The sequence below is a fragment of the Rhinatrema bivittatum genome, chromosome 4 (assembly GCF_901001135.1).
Source record: "Rhinatrema bivittatum chromosome 4, aRhiBiv1.1, whole genome shotgun sequence".
Classification (NCBI taxonomy): Eukaryota; Metazoa; Chordata; class Amphibia; order Gymnophiona; family Rhinatrematidae; genus Rhinatrema; species Rhinatrema bivittatum.
The window spans coordinates 222,197,575-222,221,667 of NC_042618.1; the positions used below are offsets into that span (position 1 = coordinate 222,197,575).

The window sequence follows — 24,093 nt, forward strand, 5'->3', positions numbered from 1 at the left end:
CTCAGTTGCAGCTCTGTAGATAAACAAGATTCTAGAAAATTCAGCAAATCATCTTTTAGAGACTCCATGAAGCCTACAAACTGAATGATATTTCATCAAGACCTATTTTCTGGCTTCTCCAATTTGTCCACATACTGCTTATTACATTGATTGGTAGTGAGCCCTTGGACTGCTGTTAAGTTTTAGCGCTGCCTCTCTTGTGCAAGCACAAGATGAGCCTTAGCAGGTGGCAGCAGACTTGCCTGACCAACCACCGCCCCTCTTGGGTTAAGCCCTCAAGTTCTGACAAGACTTACAGCCTAAAGAACAAGCAGAGTCAAAGTCCAATCTGAGGTCAGGGCAGGCTGAAGATGAAGCAGAGTCAAGATCCAGTCTGAGGTAAGGCAACAAGGAGACAATCCAAGGCAGAGGTAACTGATGGAAGGGTGAGGAAGCAGGATGGGAACAGAGTAGGACCCACAGAAGAGAACCAGAGCGAAGCAGGAACATGAAACAGACAGGAAAAAAAGACAAGCAGACACACAGTAACAGTCTCAACTAGCAATGCCGATTCTGTGAAGGCCCCAGTCAGCTGGGAGACTGGGTTTAAATCCCCCGGCCTGATAGTGTCATCATGTGGCACCGCCACGGGACCAATAAAGGAGGGTCATGCTCGTGCGCCTATGGTAGTGTTGGAACATGGTGGTGGCAGCAGGGTGAGTGCAGCTAGGTGTAGCTACCATGATTGGTGAAATGTAACATTGCTATACCTCTTCACTCACTACTTTTAGGGCAGTAGTAGTTGGCTGCTTGTTGTCTTCCAGATAGGAAATACAACATCACCCTTCAATTAGGCGCTTCCTGAACTCAGCACATTTTTGATCTACAGAGTCTCTTTCCGACAATCATATCCAACTTGTCATCCACCATCTCAACTACATCCTTAATCATAATCTTATTTACCATTGGAAGTCACAAGATCTGGGCTTGCTTCCATCTTGACATCTGCGGCTTTGGGATTGTCTTTTTCCTTGACCTTCTTAATCAAGCGAGATCAGGTCCTCTAGAGACGTGGGAGTCTCATGGACGGAGAGCTCATCCTTTAGAACAGACGAGAGTCTACCTAGGAAGATGGCTTGTAGGCAATTCTCTTGCCACTCAAGTTCTGTGGCTAAGGTTCGGAACTCCACCGTATATTCAGAAAGGGTCCTTGACCCTTGACAAAGATGGAGTAGATTGTGACTGGTGATAGCCATCCGACCAGGATCTCCAAAGGTCTGCTTGAAGAGAGTAATGAAGTCAGACATCTTGGAGTTGGAGAGGATGGGATCAGAAAGTGCCCATAAGGGAGAGGCCCTTGCCAGGCCTTCCCTTCCAACCGAGACAGGATGAAGGTGACCTTCGTGATCTCCTTCAAAAACAGGGAAGGCTGGAGAGCAAATTGCATAAAGCACTGATTAAGGAAGTCATGATAGGAGCGTGGATCTCCATTGTATCTAGGAGGTGCAGGGAGTGCCAGAGTTGCTCTAGGAAGCATAGTGGTCGGGAGGCCCACAGGGATGGCCATAGCAGTCTCTGTAGCTAGGAGCATAGCTCTTCCACTGAAAAAGCCAGCGTCTCCAAGGCTTGGTGATGTTGCTTTACTATAGCAGCCAGTCCTTATAGGGCCCTGGGGGCGGGAGACTCCGCCGAGTCCATGGCCTTGGCAACCTTTTGCACTTGGGGGTGGACCCCTGTGGCAGTACAGGGACTGGCCACAGGGGGCGGAGCACGGAAGGAGACAGAGGCAGTGTAGATCTTCACCACTGGAAGCCCGATGTCCTCCCGGGAGGAGCCCATAGGGACCCAGGCCGCTGGGACTTAGGTGGGCCTCGCAGGGTCTCCTGGGAGAGTCAGAGTCCGGCATGCCCACAGACACTGGGAGAGCGCTCTTGGGTTTGAAGCTGGAAACAAGTTGGAGGAACGCGAACCAGAATAGAGTTGGTGAGGACATGGCTAGGGACAGAGCCAGAATCAAGCAAGGTCAGGTGAGCAGGGTCAAAATCCAAGAATCAGTCCGAGGAGTGATCAACGAAGCAAGGTTCAAGATCCAGAGGTCAGGCAAGGTCGAAGAGCAGGCTGATGTCTTAGGCAGGCAGGTCAGGAACAGGCTGAGGTCTTTGGCAGGCGGCAGGCAGGCAGGCAAGTCAGGAACAAGCTGAGGTCTTTGGCAGGCGGCAGGTAGGCAGGCAGGTCAGGAACAAGCTGAGGTCTTTACCAGAAAGTCAGTCCGAGGTAAGACCAGGGAGATGAACAACGAACACAGGAACAAGCAGGACTAGGAAGCAGGTACAAGCAAGAACGGAACTGGAACAGAAGGATCCTGGAATGAGACTAGGAACAAGCAAGCAGGAACACAAGCATGGGCAATCTCAGGAACAAACCGACCCGATTTCCAAGGCAAGGAAGTGAGGCCAGGAACTTCCTTATAACATGAGTTCAATTAGGGCGCGCCGCTGACCTAGGCGTGCTTAAGGGTGTGTCTAGCTGCTGAGGCCTGGTGTGCGACTGAAGGCCGGCGACCGCCACCGTGGGATGCCGGGGCCTAGCCGGACTTGCAAGGGCCGCGAGGGAGACAAGACAGGGACCCGCTGTGTGACCCAGAAGGTGAGCAGTCCCTTGCGCGGGACGACCGTGAGTGGGGTGTGTAACACTAAACAGCCTACTGAATATTGGCCTCAAAATTTTTCCATACACTGTTTTTCTATTATGAATTACAGACATATTTTTAGTGTTTTGTTGAAATGTTAATTTGGACTGATACTTTTTCTTAGTTCTCTTTTTAACAGGAATATACGGGCCTGATTTACTAAGGCTTTTTTCCCATTCTCTGTTTTTTGTAAATGCCCTAACGCAGGGATAATGTGAGATATTTGAAATATCTCATGTTAAGCCCTGAAACCTTGCATATTAAAATGAGCTCTTTGTCAGTTGCCCTGGTGCTCTGGCATCTCTGCTACAGTCCCTTGTATTCCTGTCTATATTTTGTTGCTTGGATTTCCTGGTTCCTGACCTTGGTCTGATTTTTGGCCTTGCTTCTGCCTAATGAACTGTTGCTAAGATACTGTTTCTCAACTATCGATGCACAGGAGCCATGAACTTTGGCTCCAGCTCTTGGTAGCTGGCTCTGAGCCAGCAGTGTACTCATCCCTATTATCTACCCATGTCTCATTCGGAACCTTCCTGACATGGGCCTTCCATTCCACAACATTTTTTTTAGCAACTTTCTTTAAAAATAGGTGTTTCCCTAAAATCTAGGACTCAGAACCATTCTTTGCAAGAAGATGGGGCATGCCATAAACAAAGGAATGTTCCAAAAGATTCTCACCTGGAGGATAATAGTATGAATTTAAGATAACAATTCAAGCCAGTTTATAAGTACTCAGGCATGTCTTTCATGAAGTATCAAATGTAAGGGGGAACAATGAATTAATACTGAAAAGCAAACTGTATAGTGAGTATAACTGGAATTCTATTTTATTTCTTTGCTCACGAAAAACATTACAGCCCAAGACAACTGACTTTATGTTGTGGTGTCCCTTGAGAGAGTTTTCTAAACTCTACATGCATGCAGACAGTGTGTATTATTCATGTTACTGTTGCTCTGCACGTGTCTTCCTGTCTCCGTCTCTTCCAATCTCTGTGACACCGCTTCATTCTCTGTTTTGTGTTTCTGATTTTCCCACAGGCTTACTGCAGAGAGATGTGAACTTTCCCCTCTTACCGAGAAGAGGCTCTGGGACTTGGAAAGTCATCCACACAAAACGGTTGGAGCAGACTGTTATGCAGCAATCCAGACTCAGGAAAATCAGACAATCAGAGCAGAGGAGGAATCGGGAGGGAGGGAGGAAGAAAATACATTCACCTAAAAATATTATTTTTTAATTATGGTTAAGGGCAAAGGGGGCTCAGATGTCAAAAGGAATACGGGAGAGGATACTGTTTTTCTGAGGAGGAAGATCACCCTGGTCAGAGCCATCTCCCTGACCATTGGCACCATGGTGGGGAGCGGCATCTTCATCTCTCCCAAAGGAGTGCTGAAAAACTCGGGCAGTGTGGGTCTGTCTCTGCTCGTCTGGTTTGCCTGTGGCATTATCTCCATGCTTGGTGAGTTTCTTTTTTAATTTTCTTGTGAGTCTGTATCGGTTTCATTATCAATAGCATGAGTTATTCCGATTGGAAATGCATGCAGTTATGTCACCTGAGTAATACACATTTAGTGCGAAGTATGTTCAATGTAGACTTTTCACAGTTTTCAATCTGTGAAGTGTCCTACAGCACACATAAGGATAGGTGCACAGTGCATGTGCAGCGTCACATTATAGGATGGCAACCTACTGGGAATGAAATGCATATTACTAAGAGTGTACATGGAAAAAAATTGTTTCATGTTTTGTTTTTCTATCAATAAGCAGGCTGCATTTTGGGTGATGTCATCTGGCGTCACAGGCGCTGAGCTATCTCTCCAAGATTGCAGGGCTTTGCTATGTGCGCGCCTATGTATTTCTTGCCGCACGTTCCCTGCAGGTCTTCTCAGTTTCTTTCTTTCCATGCCCTGAATGGTTGTGCGGACACGTCTCTCCATTTTTTCTCCTCACATTTATTTCACTCCTTCACAGTAGTGAAGCCCAAAAACAGCACTTGTCAGTGCTAACATATCCTTCATGACTCCAGGATTTAAATACTGCCAATACAGCCAGATTATGTCCCTCATGGATGGCCATAATTATTGTTATTTATGCCTCAGGCCCGAGCTTGACCAAGCCTCCTGCCAGGACTACGGCCAGATATCTCCATGCACGCAGAGGCAACAGGCCATGAAGAGGGCCAGATTGAGAGAGATCGAGGCATTGGTGATGGGTAGTTATGCTCTCTCTCCTGTACCTGCTGGCTGTTGATCAATGCATTCATCCCCGGGCCCAAAATCCCACCATCTGGACCCGGTGAAAATGGCATCATTAATAGGCCCAATGGAAACCGCCTCAAAAGAGAGCCAAATGGGTAAGAGTCCCAGTGTGCTCCATTTGAAAGCAGGCGACGCAGTACAGCCATCAGGCACACATGCAAAATCCACCAAGAAACCAACTCCAGGTGCATCGAAGTTGCAAATGAAAGCTGTGTCCCATGTGGTGCTGGAGTGTGCGACACACGAGAAGCACGACGCTAATAAGTCATTGACGTTCCCAAAGCAGTCCGCGCATCGGGCACAGAACTCGTCTGACTCAGAATGACGTTCGACACACCACCCATGCAACATGGCAACACACCAGCCTGCCTCGAAGCATATGAACCTGATATTGCACAATGCACTTATGATGCAAACATCGCATGGGAAGCTTCCAGCCACTGCAGGTGATCAAAGATCCAAAACTAAGCCTGTCCTGTCTAAACGTACCAGGCATGTACCTCCTACAGAAGGACACAAATGGGCAATATTGAGTCGACCAGATAGAGTCCCTTCAGAGTTACTAATAGAGGAATTTCAGGAATCCAATTCTTTGGCTCAAGAAGATGTTCAATTACACTCCACCGCTTCATGCCACATCCTCCCACTTAGGTCTTTCATCCTGGGTGCCCAAGCGGCATCATTCTTCTCTCCTACAAGAGCCTTTGGAAAAGAGATCTAAGACTTCCCTTCCAGAACCACTTTCATCAAAGCATCGGAGAACACCAGATTCCTCTATATTGTTAGCGGCTGTGACTCCTCCGAGGAGATGCATTAAAAAGTCCCCATCTCCATGGAGCCCTTCTTGAGATATGGATGTAATTCTGTTAGAAAAAGAACATCCTAGCCCAGGGCATAGCAGCTGTGCAGGCGATGGACCAAATTACCTCCATATTAAAAACATTCTTTGCCACTCTGTCTACCGAGGATCATTCTAGGCTACATCAGCCCGTGAGCCCTTCAGAAGAAAGCCTCTCCCCACATAGAGAGTATCCTCCATCTCTGAACAAGAAGGAAAGTAATCTATCAAACCTGGGTACACAACCTATTCTGGAAATCTCACCAGAACTGGACGATCGGCCACAGGAGTCGCCACCAAATTTGCCGGGTAGTTCCATGGGGATTCCATCAGATTCACTGGAGGAACCACCAGAAACCTCTTCCCCACCTGAGGATTTAACTTACTCAAAATTTATGGGAAAAGTGGGTATGGCGCTGAAGGTCGAAACATGGAAGGTCCCAGACTCCAGATCCGAAGTACTCAGTATCTTAAAGATTGTGGTCATTCTGGTGGAACCAACAGCCTTACCATTCCATTCAATGCTAGACACAGTTATGGATAAGACATGGGACTCCCCCTTTTCAGGATTGCCAGATTCCCAGAAATGAGATCTAAAATTCTGGATGAGAAAATGATCTCACTACGGGGTAGTAAAACTCCTGCATACCTAAATAGTGGGGGAGTTGGCGATGAAAGAAATCAAGGCTCCACTCTAACATGCCCCCAGGTAAGGACAACAGAATCCTCAACAAGTTTGGCAGCAAGGTTTTTCAAAGTTCCATGCTCAACTTAAGAATACAGTTTTATATAATTCAATACCTCTGCAAATGTGTTCATAACCTAAAACCATTAGAGGGAAAGTCCATAAACCATTTTTAGTCAGGCAGACTTTGAAAAAATCACCACTTATCCCTCACAGCGAGCAACAAGGATAGAATCAAACATAGGAATATGATGGCAGAAAAAGACCATATAGCCTATCTTGTCTGCTTACCTGCACCAACTATTTGGCTCTACAATTCCAACTGCTCCCTCAGAGATCCCCCTTGCATGGCCCATGCTTTCTTTAATTCAAATTCTGTCCTTGTCTCTATGTCTGCCACCTTCACTGGGAGACTGTTCCATGTATCCATCATCCTCCTTGCAAAGAAATATCTCCTTAGATTACTCCTGAATCTGCCCCCTTTCACACTCATCTCATATCTCCTTGTTCCAGAACTTCCTTTCTGTCTCTGGAAACGATCTACTCTTTGGAACCCATTTGGTTCTTTTCAACCAGATTGGTCATTGTCAGAGACAGGATGCTGGGCTTGATGGATCTTTAGTCTGACCCCAACATAGCACATCTTATATCAATTTACAATGAACTGGGCTGTTTCCTGATCACCACAGTTTTAGACCAGGTAAACTTTCCAAATCAGATAAAATCTCAAATACCAAATGTGGAGTTTAGAGGTCATATCCAGACTCAGCCATGCTCAGATTGAAGGATTTCCCTCCAATATTTCCCCCATTAAACCTGCTACATTTAGCAAAGATATATTTGTTAGCTAGTTAATCATCATTATTGATTTGTGCCATCAAATTTCTACTCTACATGGATCCTTTCCTCCTATTTTAGGGTGGTAAAGTTTGACATTTTTGTTCAACTTAAATGCCTTTTTATTGCTGTAGGTGCCTTATCTTATGCAGAACTTGGAACATGTATCAAGAAATCTGGGGGCAACTATATTTACCTGCTGGAGACCCTAGGGCCCGTGCCAGCCTTCCTAAGACTATGGTCTGAATTTGTTATGATCCGGTAAGAAAACAAACTTGGCAGCAATGCATCTATTTCAGTTTGAACAATCATGAGTAATAAAAATGATTTTATTTAAAAATATTTTTTGGGTGGATTAGAGGCTTTACAAATCTCCGTTCTTTTAAAAATCTCTTAATGTTAGCATTCTCAGACTCAAGCTGTAGAAATTTCAAACGACTGAAGAAAAAGAGAGAAGAAGAAAAGATGTTGATGAGGGTTAGAGGGAAGATTAAGGCTAGGAGAACCTTTTCAAAGCAGGGTTGGGAATGAAAATAGTTGATTTAGATTTACTTGGATAATGAGTCGGCTTCAATCAGCTTCAAGTATGGTTTTGAAACTTATTGCTAAAAGAAAATATTAAGATTTACACTGTGTGAACCCACAAATATTTATAGCTGAACTGGAGCTTTACTGACATCCGAATATGTACAAATATGGAGATGTAAGTTGTACCATTAATGGTTCTTGATTATCTAAGCTGAGCCATGAATGGTTCAGAATTATCCAGCTCCATTTGCATCTTGTTCCAGTTTAGCTCCTGTTGTCTGAATTCCTCCCACCTCCTTCTAGTCTGGACAGTATTCAGATTTTAACCTGAACTGGTGTGCCCATCTCTGAAAATAAAAGAGGAATACAGATCTTTGTGGAAATAGCGGTGAGAAATAGAGAAATAAAAAACTATTAAATCAAAGTAGTCAGTAAAGACAAGATGGTGTAACTGCTGTTTTCATGCACCGTGGGCTAAGAAGTAGTTGTTGGATAAACACTGCTGAACATCTGGACTCAGCTGTGTTCTTTCTTCCTTTGGAAGAATGAGATCACGGGCACAACACAGACTCTGAGGGACTAGGGAAAAGTCAAGGCAACATGTGAACAACAACAATTTTTTTTCTTTTTAACATTTTGATCAGGCAGTTTCCTCCTGCTTGTTTTGGTTCCCAGATAAGTTTCCTGCAATTTCTTTTAACTGTCTGCCCTCTCTGCTCTAGCAGAGGCCACAGATCATAACATGTTGTCATACCTAACGTGTGCATCCTGTGTTTGGCCACAAAGTGTCACCATTGTGGAATGGTTTCATCTTTAGCAACTCCAGCCCCGGCCAACCTGAGGAGCAAAAACTAGGATAAGCACTTAGGGGTAGATTTTAAAAACTTGCGCGCGCGCACTACCCAGCACACACACATGGACACAAGATTTTATAACATGCGCGTGCCAGTGCGTGCATGTTATAAAATCAGGGGATGCTGCACGCAAGGGGGTGCACATTTGTGCAACCTGCCCGCGCCGATGCCCGCGGCCTTCCGCAGTTACCTCCCAGGCCGCTCCAATTTAGGAGCCGCCTGGGAGGGAACTTTCCTACCCCCCTATACTTACTTTCCTACCATTGGTCGGCCCCTGTCACATGGTAGGTGCCGGCCCCTGTCACATGGTAGGCGCCGGCCATCCATTGCTCCTACCATGTGACAGGGGCCGACCAATGGCATCGGTAGCCCCTGTCACATGGTAAAGCAAAGGGCCATGGCACCATTTTGTTTACTGGCAGCCGACGGCCCGGGAGGGAGAGATCGCTTCTGGGACCCCGCTGGACCACCAGGGCTTTTAATAAGTCTTGGGGGGGATTGGAATGGTGGGGGGGGGGTTGTATTTAAGTAAATTTGAAGGGTTGGGGTGGGTTCCGTTTTTTTCGGCAAAAATTGCCAAGAAAAAAAAACGACCCATTGGAAAACAAAGTTTTCCACGAGTCGCCCGACCAGAAGCCCGACCCGGCAGAAAAAAATGAAGCACATCTCTAGTCTACAATGGTAGACAGTATGTTAGAGCAATCATAAGACTGTATTAAAAAAAATACATAGAATGAAAGAAGTGTACTTTAATTGTTTTTAATCTTTCTTTTCTTTTCTAGCCCTGCCAACATTGCTGTTGTTTCCTTGGCTTTTGGACGTTACCTAATTGAACCATTCTTTATTCCCTGCCATGCACCGTCCCTCGCTGTGAAACTGATCACTTCTCTTGGAATCTGTGAGCAATTAGATAAGCATGCTATGGTTAGGAAACCTGAGGGATTGGCTATGAACCACAATCCTGACCAAAAATCAAGGAAAATGCTCCACTCCCAGCAGCATGCTAAAACCAACCATCCTGTCTCCCAAGCATGTGACTGGCACTGGCAATCTTCTCTGAGGCTTTTCTCCCAGTCTTTGTCTGTGGGAAAAGACCCTGATGAATCAGGACTAAATGTATTATGTAATGATTGAGTTAAGATTAGTCTTCAACTACTGGAGAAATGGTGACAGTGTTGCTCGACCATCCTATACTTCTCTAGTTACTAAAAATGGATGGTCTTATGGCACAACTCTTTCCAATACATAAAATGCACAGTATGGCACATGGCACAATAATTATGTCAGAGATAGCCAAGTCAAGGGGTTTAACATACCATGTATTCATCAGCATAATCAATCTGTGATGTTTCTACTCAAAGCTGAAGCCATTGGAACCAAAGTATCTTTTACCTGAAACAAAATAATTTCCATTAGCATTTGTAGCATCAATAACATTCTTCCTTTTCTTCCTGCTACACCAGTCAGAATGATTGGGCTTAGTCCCACATACAGCTGATGGAGTCAGAGAAATTTATTTTTAAATCTGTGTTATCACTACTATATCCATTGAGCATAGACCGGTTTGAGCCAGTATTCTGTGCCTCCAGCTGATGGAAGATCTACTGATGAAGTAGTCCAACTTTCATCACCTGAGATCTTCCCTACCAAGGCAGCTGCTATTTGGAAATAATTTTTCAGGTCACTGGTTTTAAATGGACCCCCCCCCCCCCCCATGTAAATGAAAAGTTATCGGTTCATGGTTTTAGTGACATGAGAGGTGTCAGTTTCCAGAATTCTGCATTACGTATTGTGTCTGACCAGGTGGAACTATTTCCAGGTACAATATTAATATAGGAGAATGCAAATTGCCTGGATTTAAAAAAAAACAACTCCACCAGGGGAAGATACCAGAATGTTGTTCTTAATAAAGGACATAATATTTCAAGTAACAACTCCTGCTTGACATCATTATAGGTTGACAATAGTCAATAATCTTAAATCAGGGAAGAAACTCTGCATAGCATAGGGCTGCTTTCATCTATATTAACTCCAAAACATCAGTTATAACAATCTCAATCAAAGAATGGTTTGGATTAAACCATCAGAGCTCAAGGAGCTCATTTATAAAATAAGAAAAAAAAGCTGAGACGCCTTGCTTCTCAGTAAACCTATTTGGGGAGACAGTATAAGAAACAAGATGAAAATCTCCTCTCCTAACCATATGTTCTCAAATGAGTCATTCCCTACAGAGAAGCTTTACACAATGATCTGTAAGGTAAGGTGGAGATATTTCTATGAAGACAATGCCACCACAGTAGCATATATAATAAAGCAGGGCGGAATCTACAGTTGAGGGATATCTGAGATGAATCATTATTTCTTGCACTTTATACTGAGTGTAGTAAAAAAATATTTACAGGCCAATTTCTGACTCCATAATCTTCTCGATCCAGTCGAACAGGAGCTCCTTTACAGGAGAAGGATACAGTTTTTCTGCAGAAGCAAGAATTGAGGCCTTGATGGGATAGTTGCACTAATACAGATCTGGCCGAAGGGTAACTTGATGTATATAGTTTTTCTCATGAGTGGTACTAGTGGTGCAGATTTGGCAAGGGCAGCCTTATTAGGCACAATAAGATTTAATTTAATCTAATAAGATTAAAGATCAGTCACCCTCTAAGATTTTTTTAAAAATTTTTATTGCAGTTTACAAATAAACATAAGACTACTTGTTAAAAAAATTCTGGGTCTAACAAATAAACAATCATAGAAATATATAGAAAAATGAAAAACAAATCCAAACTCGCTATGATCCAATATGAAAGAAAAGAAAGAGAGAGATAAAATGAAAGTGAGCAAACCAAAAGAGGAAAAAGGAAAAAAGAAAATATGAAAAGACTACATCGGCTAAATAACAGTAGAACAGCCCATTAGCTAGTGATGGACACTGAAGCTTTGCAAGAATCAAGGAAAGATCTCAGCTGAGTAGGCTCAAAGTCAGGGCCAGCGTAACTAGGCAGGCACCTAGGGTGGCATCAGTGAGTGAGGTGCCAATCGCAAGGGGAGATAGAAGGAGGGAGAAAGAGCAAGAGCACTGTAAGAGGACGACCATAACTCTATGTATCTACTACTGTTGGAGGGCACATTCAAATCAGGGTGGATTGGGGGGGGGGGGGGGGGGTGGCAGTGTTACATGGTCAGGCTAGGGCGCTACAGACCCTTGCACCAGCTCTGCTCAAAGTACACATTTCTAATATCATGCAATTTCTAGGTATATTTACATGGGTATCAAACATAAAATTGTGCGCCAAGGGCCTAGGTCTGGGCCTCTTGGCGCATAGCCAGAAAATTTCTCCGACAGTTTTGCAATGATCTTGTGACATCTTGATAAATCCATATTTTTTTTTTTTTGTCCATAAACAATGTAGATCTATTATGAAAAAACAATCTCATATATCTCAATCCTGAGGAAAAATACATGTAACCAAAAGAATGCCTCTATTTACTACCGCCACAACATCTGAAGTTTCCAGAAAATCAGTCAAATTAGGGCTAATTCCAACTTCATGTATATTCTCTGGGACCTTATCAATTGAGACCTCTTTTTTTTTTTTTTTCTTTTTTCCATAGGCCAAAAATATGCTTTGGCAATAGGCAGAATTGCTTCCAAAGGAATTTTTTTAACAGTTTTTGAAAATACTTTTTAAACTGATCCAGCGGAGAAATATGATCCATAAACGGAAAATTCAGCGCTCTCAGGTTTAAATACCTAATGGAATTTTCCAAATTCTTTAGTTTCTAAGCTGGCATCAAACCACCTTGAATCTGCTGATGACTATCATTAGTCAGTAATGTCAAAAAGGAAATAGATTTCTGTAAAGAGACCAGTGCCACCCAAATGGAGTCCAAAGTAATTATTTCAGGTTTTACCAATGCACTCCGGTGTCCTGAAATCACTAACTCTCCAGAGCTGGGATTTTGCAGCAAATTGCTGATCCCAGCGTGTACTCCGCCGACGCAAGGAGTAAAAGTCAGGAAGAAAAGACCTCCATCTTCCCCAATCGCCAATGTGATACGCTGTTCTTCCTGGCAGAGAAATACCCTCCAAATTTCCTGGCTCTGTTTACAGCTACTACGATTTATTTAAATGGGGCAATAAGAAACTGCATGAATATAAGAATGTTAGAAACAGTTATACAATATAGATTCCTTTGTTTTTCTGCTAAACCAGTTCAGAACGATTGGGTTTAGTCCCTCATCCAGTTGATGACAGCAGAAAATATTCTTTTTTTATCCTGTGACAAAATTTGGATATGCTCCCATTCCCATCAAAGGTTTTTTTGATGAGCCGAAGAGGATTCTCTAATAAACTTTTAAATCTTCACTAATTTTCATTTCTCAGTGGTTAGAGGAACAAATAGCTCCCTAGAATGCTGAAATGTAAGGTTAAAGGGCATCCAACCAGTGAGTTTAAAGCCACTTTAAATAATTTTAGTCTTTATCTTAGAGTTCATAGGGCTGTTTTAAGCCCTCCATAGACCAGTACTTTATCAACATTATGCTCCCTGTGGCAGCAATAGATCAGCCATGGCAGACAGAATAGCCTGCACTGCAACAGAAAAGCCTGCAGTGCATTAAATTGCAGCGAATAATCTATGGAATAATTAAAAATAAGGTATTTATGGCCTTAAACAAGCTCTAAAGTAATTAAAAGAGCAATTATATATTTACCCTGCATTGTTAGAATCAACAATTTCATCTGTAGAACAGAGGCCCTTTTGAAAGCAGCACACGAACAGCAGTGTACAGCCGCATATAAGCAAACCCACATCCTGTTAATTTTTGAAACCAGAATTTTATGTAAAATGGGATCACTCTTATAAAACAGCATCCTTTCCACTAGTGTTTGCACAAAGAAGTTTTCAGATTGCTTAATTAGCTTTCTGTGTTTTGTAAGTAGGATGAAGGATTAGATGCTTTATCTCCTGCGATAAAGTATCGTCAGGAGCATATAGTATGGTATCTATGTAATCTCCTAGGAGCTTTAAAGTCACAAATGGAAAATTATTTAAAAAAAAGAACACCCCCCCCCCCCCCACCACCACCACCATCACCACCACACACGCACACACTATTAATGCAATAGATTTTTCTATTGCAAACATTGAGGAGGAACATGAGAAATAGTTTTGTATCCCTGGTAGAAATGGAGAATTTTTATGAGCGGAAAGAAGATTTTTTTTTGTAATGGATAAAGAAATGCTTAAAAAATTCTTCCTTAAGGCTAGCAGAATATAAATTAGTAGAGAGCCATAGCTGTGGGTATAAATGGTAGCTGAATGCTAAAACAGCCTTTTCCACTACATTGTGAATTAGCCATGGTGTAATACAATGATACCTACAGTGACCATTAAATCAATTCAAGCATCTATTTGAAGGATTAGATAAGGGAGTGAATTAATAAAGTATGATTTTTCTTCATTTGTTTTAGCAGAACAAGCGGCTATCTGTTCAAGCTATGTTTTAAAAGCACTTCTGCTTCAAAATAACTGGGAGGACCTGATCGAGCTGAAAATGGTAGCAGCATGCCTATCGGATGATCTAAATGACCTTTTAAGGGTTTGCTTCAGTTTTAATAGCATTTTGGGGAATATCTAGAAGTTTTTTATGGCTATGACACTGTCTGTTAGTCTAAAGCCAGATTTTTCCAATTGTTTTTCAGCAGAAGGAAAATTGAAGAACTAAAAATTTAAAAAATAATCAAACAAATGAAAAAACACAAAGGTTTAGTCCTAGAGGCAATTTTTGCTTTTATAGATTTCATGGCCAATATTTTGATTCTAGAAGTTACAGTCCAAGTATTCATTATGGGTCAGATTGTAAAAACTATGGGGTAGATTTTTTAAAACGGCGCATTCACGTACTTTTGTTCGCGCTCCAGGCGCAAACAAAAGTACGCTGGATTTTAGTAGATACGCGCGTAGCCACGCGTATCTGCTAAAATCCAGGATTGGCGCGCGCAAGGCTGCTGATTTTGGGCAGCCGGCGCGCGCCGAGCCGCGCAGCCTGCCTCCGTTCCCTCCGAGGCCGCTCCGAAATCGGAGCGGCCTCGGAGGGAACTCGCTTTCGCCCTCCCCTCACCTTCCCCTCCCTTCCTCTACCTAACCCACCCCCCCGGCCCTATCTAAAACCCCCCCCCACCTTTCTCCACGGATTTACGCCTCCCAGAGGGAGGCGTAAATCCACGCGCGCCAGCAAGCTGCTGGCACGCCAAGACGCGATCTGGGGCGGTTCCGGAGGGCGTGGCCATGCCCCCGAACCGCCCCGGCCCAAAACCACGCCCCCGGGCCCGCCCCCGAAACGCCGCGTCCCGCCCCCAAAACGCCACGCCGATCGGCCCCCGCCCCCGACACACCCCCGACTGAAAACCCCGGGACTTACGCGAGTCCCGGGGATCTGCGCGCGCCGGCGGCCTATCGAAAATAGGCACGCTGGCACGTAAGGCCCTGCTCGCGTAAATCCGGGCGGATTTACGCGAGCAGGGCTTTTAAAATCCGCCCCTATGCGTGGGCATAATAAATTTGTGCGCGCAACCCGGCGCGCACAAATCTATGCCCGATTTTATAACATGCGCGCGCAGCCACATGCATGTTATAAAATACAGGGTCGGCGTGCGCAAGGGGGTGCACAATTGTGCAACTTGCATGCGCCGAGCCGCGCAGCCTTCCTCTGTTCCCACCGAGGTTGCTCCAAAATCGGAGCGGCCTCGGAGGGAACTTTCCTTCTGCTACCCCCACCTTCCCCTCTCTTTCCCTACCTAACCGCCCCCAGCCCTACCTAAACCCACCCCCCCTTACCTTTAATTTTTAAGTTGCACCTGCATCCGGGCAGGCGTAGGTTGCGCGCGACGGCGATGGCCGGCCTGCCATACCGGGCATAGTGGCAAATGGCCACTGTGCCTGGAGGCTCCGGCTCCGCCCCCAGCCCGCCCCCTGCCTGCCCACTCCCCGCCCATTTTTTTCAAGCCCCGGGACATACGCACATCCTGGGGCTTGTGCGAGTCCCCGAGCCTTTGCAAAATAGGCTCGGCGCGTGCAAGAGGCTTTTAAAATGGTTATGCGCATATGTTATGCATGTAACCCTTTTAAAATTTGCCCCTATACTTCTCAATCCTTAAGATCTAAAGGTCAAAAGATGACTTTTCAAAATTTAGGAAAATCAACACCAAGTACATCTTGGTCATCAACCATATCTCTGATTCCCTTTTTGTGGAAGCTAATAGGTGGCCATCCTTAAGAATATTACAAAAAATGATTCCAAAACCACATACCTACAGTGCCTGAAAATAATGTGCTTTGTTGTGCCAAAAGGTGGAATGTAAATCAAATAAATAAAATAAACCATGGATCAGCAGGTCCTGGGTTTCTTACAAATACGGCTATGCCCTAGAGCTAGCTTCTCCATTATAAATAGTTACAGGGTATCACCATATTTAAAAAAACAAAAAGCAGCAATGTTAACTACCATAAGTGAATTGGAATGTTGAAAGCAAGTTGGATTCCATTCAAGGAATAAACATATTCAGGTGAATTTTCAAAGGAATTATCCATGTAAATGTAACATACTATCGTAACAATTTTCCAAAGCCATTTACCTGTGTTAACATGGGAAAAACCTACTGACAATTAAATGGCATGTATTATAGCAATTTTCAAAAGCCCACTTAAATGGGTAAAATGCATTTACATGTATAAAACAGTTTTAACAGTTTTAAGCATGGACATGCTTTTGAAAATCAGGTTCTTAGAATGTATTAGGAATTCTTTGTAGCTCCAATAAAAGACATAATATGCAGACTGAATTCTGAATTCAGAAGGGGGCGAATTAAGATTCCTTGCCCTATATTTTTTATTATATCTCTGTCAGTAATGGTGGTTTTTAGCAGTTTGTCTAAGAAAAGAATTGATAATGGTTTGCCATATCTGGATAACTATTTAATCAGAGCATCATTAAGGAATCTTAGTATCAAAAAGCATGGCTTCCTCAAAAAAAAAAAAAAAAAAGAAAAGAGTAATGCTAGATTCACCACAGATGTAAACTTGCCAGGCTGTGAAGCTCTCTGTGAAAATCACGTTGTATAAATTCAACGATCTCACATAAATGCATCACGTCCAATTATCAGAACTTAAAATAGAGCAGCAAGTTTTAGGAGCAGATATTAAAAGCTACGCCCGATTTTATAACATGTGCGAGCAGCCACGCTCATGTTATAAAATCCGGGGTCGGCAAGTGCAAGGGGATGCACACTTGTGCACCTTGCGCGCACCGAGCCGCTCAGCCTTCCTCTGTTCCCTCCGAGGCTGCTCTGAAATCAGAGGCTAGTGAATATTTTGAGTGAGAGAATTCTCAAGCTGATTTCTAAAGCCAAAATCTTCTTTATACTGTAAGCAGGAGCATTTTTAAGACATGTATCAATCCTAATCCCAATTAGCAAAATACAAAGATGCGATTTTTCCTGCGGACGCAAGGCATGAGGCATCAAGGTGATAGTTATACAAGTACAGATTGGCCAAAGTGGAACTTAAAATATGTTTCCCTTCATTGCCCCTTGATGGGACCTATTTTAACATTAAAAATAAGGAGGTTCTAGTGGCCCTTATTATGCATATCTAATGGAACTGAGGTTCAATCAAACTCTATTATGTCTAGAAGTCAGAGATCTTGTAATCCAAAGCACATTATCATTGTAGGACCAGTTTCCAATTTTATCTTACAACATGACTCTAGAGAGGTTTTTAGTTAATACTTTTCATCCTTCCTATCATCACTATTATAAGCAATATATTAAAATATAATAAAAATAAAAGATCACTTTATTTATTTAGTTAACCATTTTATATACTGTTGTTCCAAAAGAAGATCACTTCCTTGGCATATATTCATGATTGACATTCTTTTGAATCATTTTGCAAAGCTTCATAAAACTTTCCTAGCCAATCAGATATTTCTGCATTTTTAACTAGGGATGGGCATTCGGGAGAAACAAAATAGGAAATGGATCAAAATTTCCTATTTCATTTTGAATTGTTTTCAACAAAATTCCAACAAAATTCATCAAAATCTCGTTTATTCTGAAAATCTATTAAAAAAAAAAAAGTCACCATTTGAGCCTAGGCCTGGGTCCAGAGAGTACGCCAAGACCCAAAGCATGGGGCCCATCTTACACTCAAGCCTGACTCTGGTGCTCAGCCTAGGCCTAAAGCCTGGGTCTCACCTAGGCATAGGCCATGATTTGACCAAGGGCAATACCATGGTTTCGGCCTATGCCCTGGCAAAGGCCTAGACCCAAGCAAAGGCCCAGGCCTGGGAAATTTCCTGATGACCCTACCCCATATTTAGCAAATCTGAAGCTGCATCCTGGCCCGGTTCCAATGCTGGGGTCTTGGCCTGGACCCAGGCTTAGGTCAGATGTTGCGACCTGGCCCAGAGGCTGGGTTACAATGCTGGGGACTTGACCCAATCCCAGGCTTGATCTGGAGGCCTGGTCCCAACACCTGAGCCTCATCCTAGGACAGGGCTCAGAGCCAGGCCCAACACCGTGGCCCGGCCAGGACACTGGGTCCTGACACCAGGCCCTCATCCTGAACCCAGGCCCAATGCCACAACCCAGCAAGGAGGTAGGGTTCTGATGCTGGGGACTCAGCCTTGATCCAGACCTGATGCCGGGGCCAGGCCCTTGGCTAAGCCCAGGCCCAGGCCCAAAGCTGCAGCTTGGCCCAGAAACTGGGTCCTAACACTGAGGCCTCTTCCCAGACCCGATGCTGGAGGCCGGGTACCAACACTTGGGCCTTGGCTGGAGACCAGGTCCCGATGCCGGGACTTCAGCCCTGTCCCAGGCCTGATGCTGCAGTCTGGGCCTGAGGCCAGGCTTGGACCCAGGCTTGATGCCAGGGCCTAAACCAGAGGCCTCTTCCCAATACCTGAGCCTCTGCACAGTCAAGCCCAAGCCTGGAGCTCATCTTTATCATCTTCTTTTTTCAGCTCTTCTTAACCAACTGATGCCATCTGCTGGGGTCATTGTGTAAGAGTTAATTAACTCCAGTGAATCCTCCCCAGCAGAGGGTGCTGTGCTTAAGAAGAGTATGAAAAAAGATGACAAAGAGGAGCTCTGGGGCCTGGACCTGACCCTGACCCTAACCCTGGGCCGAGGCTCAACATCAGGATCCCAGCATAAGGCCTGGGTTCTGGCCAAGTCCCCCTGCATTGGGACTTATGTTAAAGTAAATCACACTTTATCTGAAATTAGTCCATTCAACTAGAGATCAGGCATCTTCTTGGGTGTAAGAAGGAGCTGTATCTCCGGCAAAGATTTGTAAAGTGACCACATGGCTCACATTACATATCTGATCCAGACATTACAGATGGGATGTTTTCATGAAAAAAGACACTGCTTATAAAGCAAGCATTCTAATCTATATGCAGCTTTATTACCCTCCCGCCCAGAATAATTGGGCTTTGGTATTTCCCAAGCGTTCTGGACAGGTGTAGCAGAAAAGCAAAGGAAGGAGAAATTTAGACTTACCTGATAATCTCCTTTCCTTTATTTCTACTACATCAGTCCAGAAATCCAGCCAGGAAGTTAAAAATTTTTTTTTAAAAAATAGAGAGATTTTCTAATAAATGAGAAGATTAAAAAAAAGAAAAAGGTATAAAGTCTTTTAACTTAACAATTTTAAAGAGGACTTTCATATATAAAAAAATATATAGAAGGTGGCATTTTGTTATAAGTTTTGAAATCTGCTTTGCCATGGGAATACCGGCTTTAACTTTCACCTCAAGCCACACATGTAGTAGCGATGTCACAGAATTTAAGTAAAAAAAATGTTCTCTGCTTCTATCAACTCGATAAGGAACTGAACCCACTTGTTCTGGACTGGTGTAACAAGAATAAAGGAAAGGAAATTATCAGGTAAGTCTAAATTTCTCCTTTTGTTTCTGATTCCTTCTCATAGCTTTAGTAATTGTCCTAAATTGCTGGAGTGTCAGTTGGGCTGCAAATATCCAGACTATTCTTACAATACTCAAAATGCTGGCAATTCTGTTGATTATTGTCCCTGGGATGATGGCTCTGTGTTCAGGTAAGAAAACTATACATTTGTTTTCTGGGTGAGAGGGTGTAAATAAAGGAGGAGTTGGGTAATATATAAGCAGAATGGGATAAAAAGATATAGAAGTCCATGTTTAAAAGGTTTGTCTGGCTACGCTTGAGACAGCTGGACAAACTACAGATTTTGAAATTCCTGCCAGTCTGAATGTCTCCAAGTTATCCAGTGAAGTGATTAACTATATACAATTTAGCCATGTAACTTGGGGGCATTCCAGGGCAGGCCAAACTTATCCGGATAACTTAGCCAGATTACGCTGATATTCAGCATTATCTGTGTAAATTAGTTCATGCTGCGAGGCAGTCCTAAAGTTATCCAGCTACCTTTAAGATAGCTGGGTATATTCAGTGATGCATCTGCACCACTGAATATTTGGTATAAGTTAGCCAACTTCGCTGGACTCCCCATGGCTGAATATCAAGTTCCCAGTGATTAGCAAAACAAAGGAAGGTAAGAGAGAGACAGAGATCATCAAGGGACAGAAAGAGTCAAGCAGAGGTACAAGCAAAGCACATGTTTATTTGGTCAAGTAAGTCAAAGGTTACATGCATTTTTGTGTCCTATGTAACACTAAGATCAGTGGGAAGGTAAATGCTGAGTAAGAGGAAAGGAACCTGCACAAAAGTGGTTTAGGCTACGAGTGAGTTACTATTTGGCAGAGAAAAGTGCTGAGTAGTGCAGGAAGATTTACAAAATAAAAAAGAACATGTGATGTGATCAATATTGGATAGAATATTAGAAATGGTAGTAAGTCAACCAGTGCCTGGAAGAGATTCAGGCCTACTGTTCTAATCTAGTCTAGATAAAGCAGATGTAATGTTGGCTGGCTGCGGGCCGGCCCCGTGACCGACCACACTCACCCCAAATCACCAGGAGTCGCCATTGTGGCAAAGATGCCACTAATGCCTTCATCTCCGGCCTGCTATGCCTCCCCATAGGCATGTGCACGTGCGGCTCCACGCCTTATGAGGTCCCGTGGCGAGAAAGCCCTCTTTTGGCACCCCTTGATGATGTCACCAGCTCGACTATTTATAGCCTGGTTGCACTTGTAGAAAATCCCAAGGGAAGGCCCCTCAGAGGATTTTCCGGAGGCCTATAAATTGGCTTTGTATACCTCAGCTGAGGCCAGTTAAGGTTCCTCTTTTAATGATCTGATCAATTTGCATGCAAAGTAATAAACAGGTTACAGTCATTGACCAAACATGGAGAGTTCTGTGTGTTGCAAATGAAATTTTAAATATGATCCAGAAAATTGATTATAAGCTTTCAACCAATCAGCGACTAAATATCTCAATATTTATTAGAGTTCTTAGAATTTATATTTAATTCTTGTAACTATAATACCTATGCATAAGCTTACATTGTGTCTATGTGTTTTAATGGACAACTTAACCAGTAAACAACTTCTTTATGACAACACTTTAGCTTCTGAAGAAATATATATTTAGTTAAACCCTAGCCTGCAATAGCCATACATCATTTCTAGTTCTTTGGCTTTAGCAATTTCCAGCAGCCATCTTATCCTAATTCTCCAGTGCAGTCAGATCTTTAAGACAGATGTCAGCATAAATAACAGTGGAATCCAAGCCTGGATTCCAGAAATTTATGCCACTCCACTGCTTTGCTTCCACATAGATCCCCTGCCTAGTCTGCAGTGTGTGTTGCTCTTGTGTTCCTTGTCTCTCTGCCTTGCCATTTTCTTGTCTGTGCCCTGCCTTGTCCTCGTCAGTGCTGGTACTTGCCTTGTTCATGCCCCTACCTTGTTCATATCTTGTCAGTTCCTCTGTCTTACCTGGTCTGCCCCCTCCAGTCCTGGTTCCCTGGAGTCCTGTTTCTCTTGCCTGCCGCTTGGTTCTGACCTCTGCTATGGACTTGGACCACTCCCTTGCCTGCTGCCTGGTACTGACCTCTGTTATGTACCTTGATTAATCCCTACTTGCTCCCTGCCTTGATTCTCGGCCTAGATCCAGTTACTGTCTGCCTGCTACCAGCCCTGACCTTAGCCCGTCATTGGATACTCTCTATTTGAGTGCTCTTAAGGGACTCTCATCTAAGTCCTACCAGCCCCTAGAACCAAAGACTCAACCAATGGGAAACAGGACTGGTGTAAGTAAAGCTCCTGTCCAGTCCCACTAGGATGTGTCTACTTGCTGTCGGCATATGACTAATAGGTTCCCCTACTAGGCTGCGTCGTCAACACTACAGTCCAAGGGCTCACATCTGTGACAGCAGGATATTAATTAAAGAGTGAACAAGACAATATTGCTTCTGTATAAAGTTTTGGTGTAACTGCATACAGTACAGATTGATTGGTCATGTTCTCACTGGGAATAAAGAAAGGGGAACAGATTCTGAAAAGGATTAGGATTATCAATACTGTGAAATGTTTTAGTGTTATACAAATAAGCTATTGAGAAGAAGATCTTAGCATTTTTGCTGACAAGTGTACAACTTCCTTTGGTTTGATTGACTTTTAAATCACCTTTGTTATGATTTCACCTGCTACACAGCCTCATCATACCCCAACTATGATGCCTCTCTGCCAGCATAGGTCTCCTCGAAGTTCCATTCATGCTATCCCCATCAGCTCCTCATGACTCATCTTGGCCACCTGCCTTGCCAAGTTCCTCCCCATTACTTGTACCATACCCAGACCCCAGACCCATGTGGCAGACCCCCGGTCTGGCCACCAGATGTCACTGTCCCTGTATAGAACACCCTTTAAAAGAAACCATCCATCCCCTCATTCTCTCTTACCTGGAGGGTCTGGATTGGATGCTTGAACAATATTAAAGCCAGCCATTTTATGACACTTTGGGGATCAGTTAGAGGAAGCCTTTGAACAGTAAGGATGTTTAAGTTTTACACTCTGATGAGGCCTTCCAGCTTCACCCAGATAGAGTTTCATTTAGAAATGACACCTCATTGTGCACTTACTGCCTTCTCCTACTAATTTACAAAAGAGACAGATTTTTATGTCTGATATCATTTTGGGGTAAAAGGACTCTCACCAGAGGACCAAAGACCTGTGAGCCCACTCTAAACCCTAGGTGGGCAAGCATCAGTGATGGATCCTGCTGTGAGAGACAGTAAGGACAGAAGATGTATCCAGTTTAAACTTTAGAAGTATTTTTGGATCTGAAAAGAGTGGGGAGGTTTTTGGATCCTCCCTCCTCAATGGGATGCAGTGCTGAGATAGCCTGATCCCACTTGACTTTTCCTCATGAGAAGTCTCCCCAGAAATATCAACTAATCAAGGATGGAAGAACTAGATCAGGAGACCCCCAACCAGATCTCCACACTATAAGACCAGGACGGACTGGGTGTCCAAGGAGAAGATAATCTAAGGTAGGATTTTTCCTATGAAATTGGGGAGCCCTCCACTAGGATTCCTGGATAGTTACTGAGTGAGCTTTGTACAATTAAAATCACCATGGGGCTTTACCCAGAGGTCTGAAATAAAGGGCACCTACCTACAGAGAGATACACTTGTACTAGCAGTCAGATGTAACTTCAACATTATTGACAAATAGATGTTAATTTATGATTTCCAACCAGTACACTTTAATTTAACACCCAGACCCTGGTCCTATCTGATTTATAATAGCCTCTCACCTTATGGGAAGCATCTATATTATTTTAATATACTGTGTTGCAAGACCCATGGTCCAGGCCCACACGTGAGAGCTTACCCCCAGAAAAAGAATTCCCCCAGATTAAGAGTCAAGCATGGCAGTAAATTTGCTAGGCAGAGTAGCCCCTGAACAAAAATAAATATGTTTGTTTGCTCTTGGGTTTAAAACCCCGTTAAGGGTTACACCTATATAACCCTGCCTTACCAAGATGTTTCTGCTTCAAGTCTCCCTTGGCTCCTTGTCCTAGCCACTCTTGCCTTGTGGCCTACCCAGACCTATCCCAACCTTGCCATGTGGCCTCAGGGCTTTCTTGCTCCGTGCTTTGTCTTGTGGCCTAAGGGCCTTCTTGCTCTTTGCCTTATTCTCTGGCCTATCTAAGCCTTACCTTGCTATGTGCTCTAACTAGTCCTTCTCTTGATCTCTGGTCTGTCTAGACCTTGCCTTACTCTGTGGCCTATCTAGGCCTCTCCTCACTTTACCCCTTAGGAGCTTACTTTGTCTAGTTCCTATGGGCTACCTGCATTGCTGCCTTTGGGTCTGTATATTCCATGTTCTGTCTTGTCCTTGTCTTACCCTGTCTTAGTCTGTTCCTGTCCAAGCCTCAGTTCCAGCCTTACCTGCATGCTGTCCTTGCTTCAGGTCCAA

General features: G+C 43.7%; 1 protein-coding gene across 3 annotated transcripts in view; it reads left to right on the forward strand.

The window, feature by feature from the left end:
• The first annotated feature begins 3,761 nt into the window (after positions 1 to 3,761).
• Positions 3,762 to 24,093, forward strand: part of LOC115090535 (cystine/glutamate transporter-like) — an 89,643-nt gene continuing 69,311 nt past the window's right edge. For 2 of the 3 annotated variants that reach the window (XM_029599754.1, XM_029599753.1), the window contains exons 1-4: positions 3,762 to 4,125; positions 7,419 to 7,545; positions 9,449 to 9,564; positions 19,661 to 19,786. In XM_029599754.1, the coding sequence (XP_029455614.1) occupies positions 3,906 to 4,125; positions 7,419 to 7,545; positions 9,449 to 9,564; positions 19,661 to 19,786 (589 nt within the window). In that variant the 5' untranslated portion in view covers positions 3,762 to 3,905. The remainder of the gene's footprint in view (positions 4,126 to 7,418; positions 7,546 to 9,448; positions 9,565 to 19,660; positions 19,787 to 24,093) is intronic. The other variant, XM_029599755.1, reaches the window with a different exon arrangement.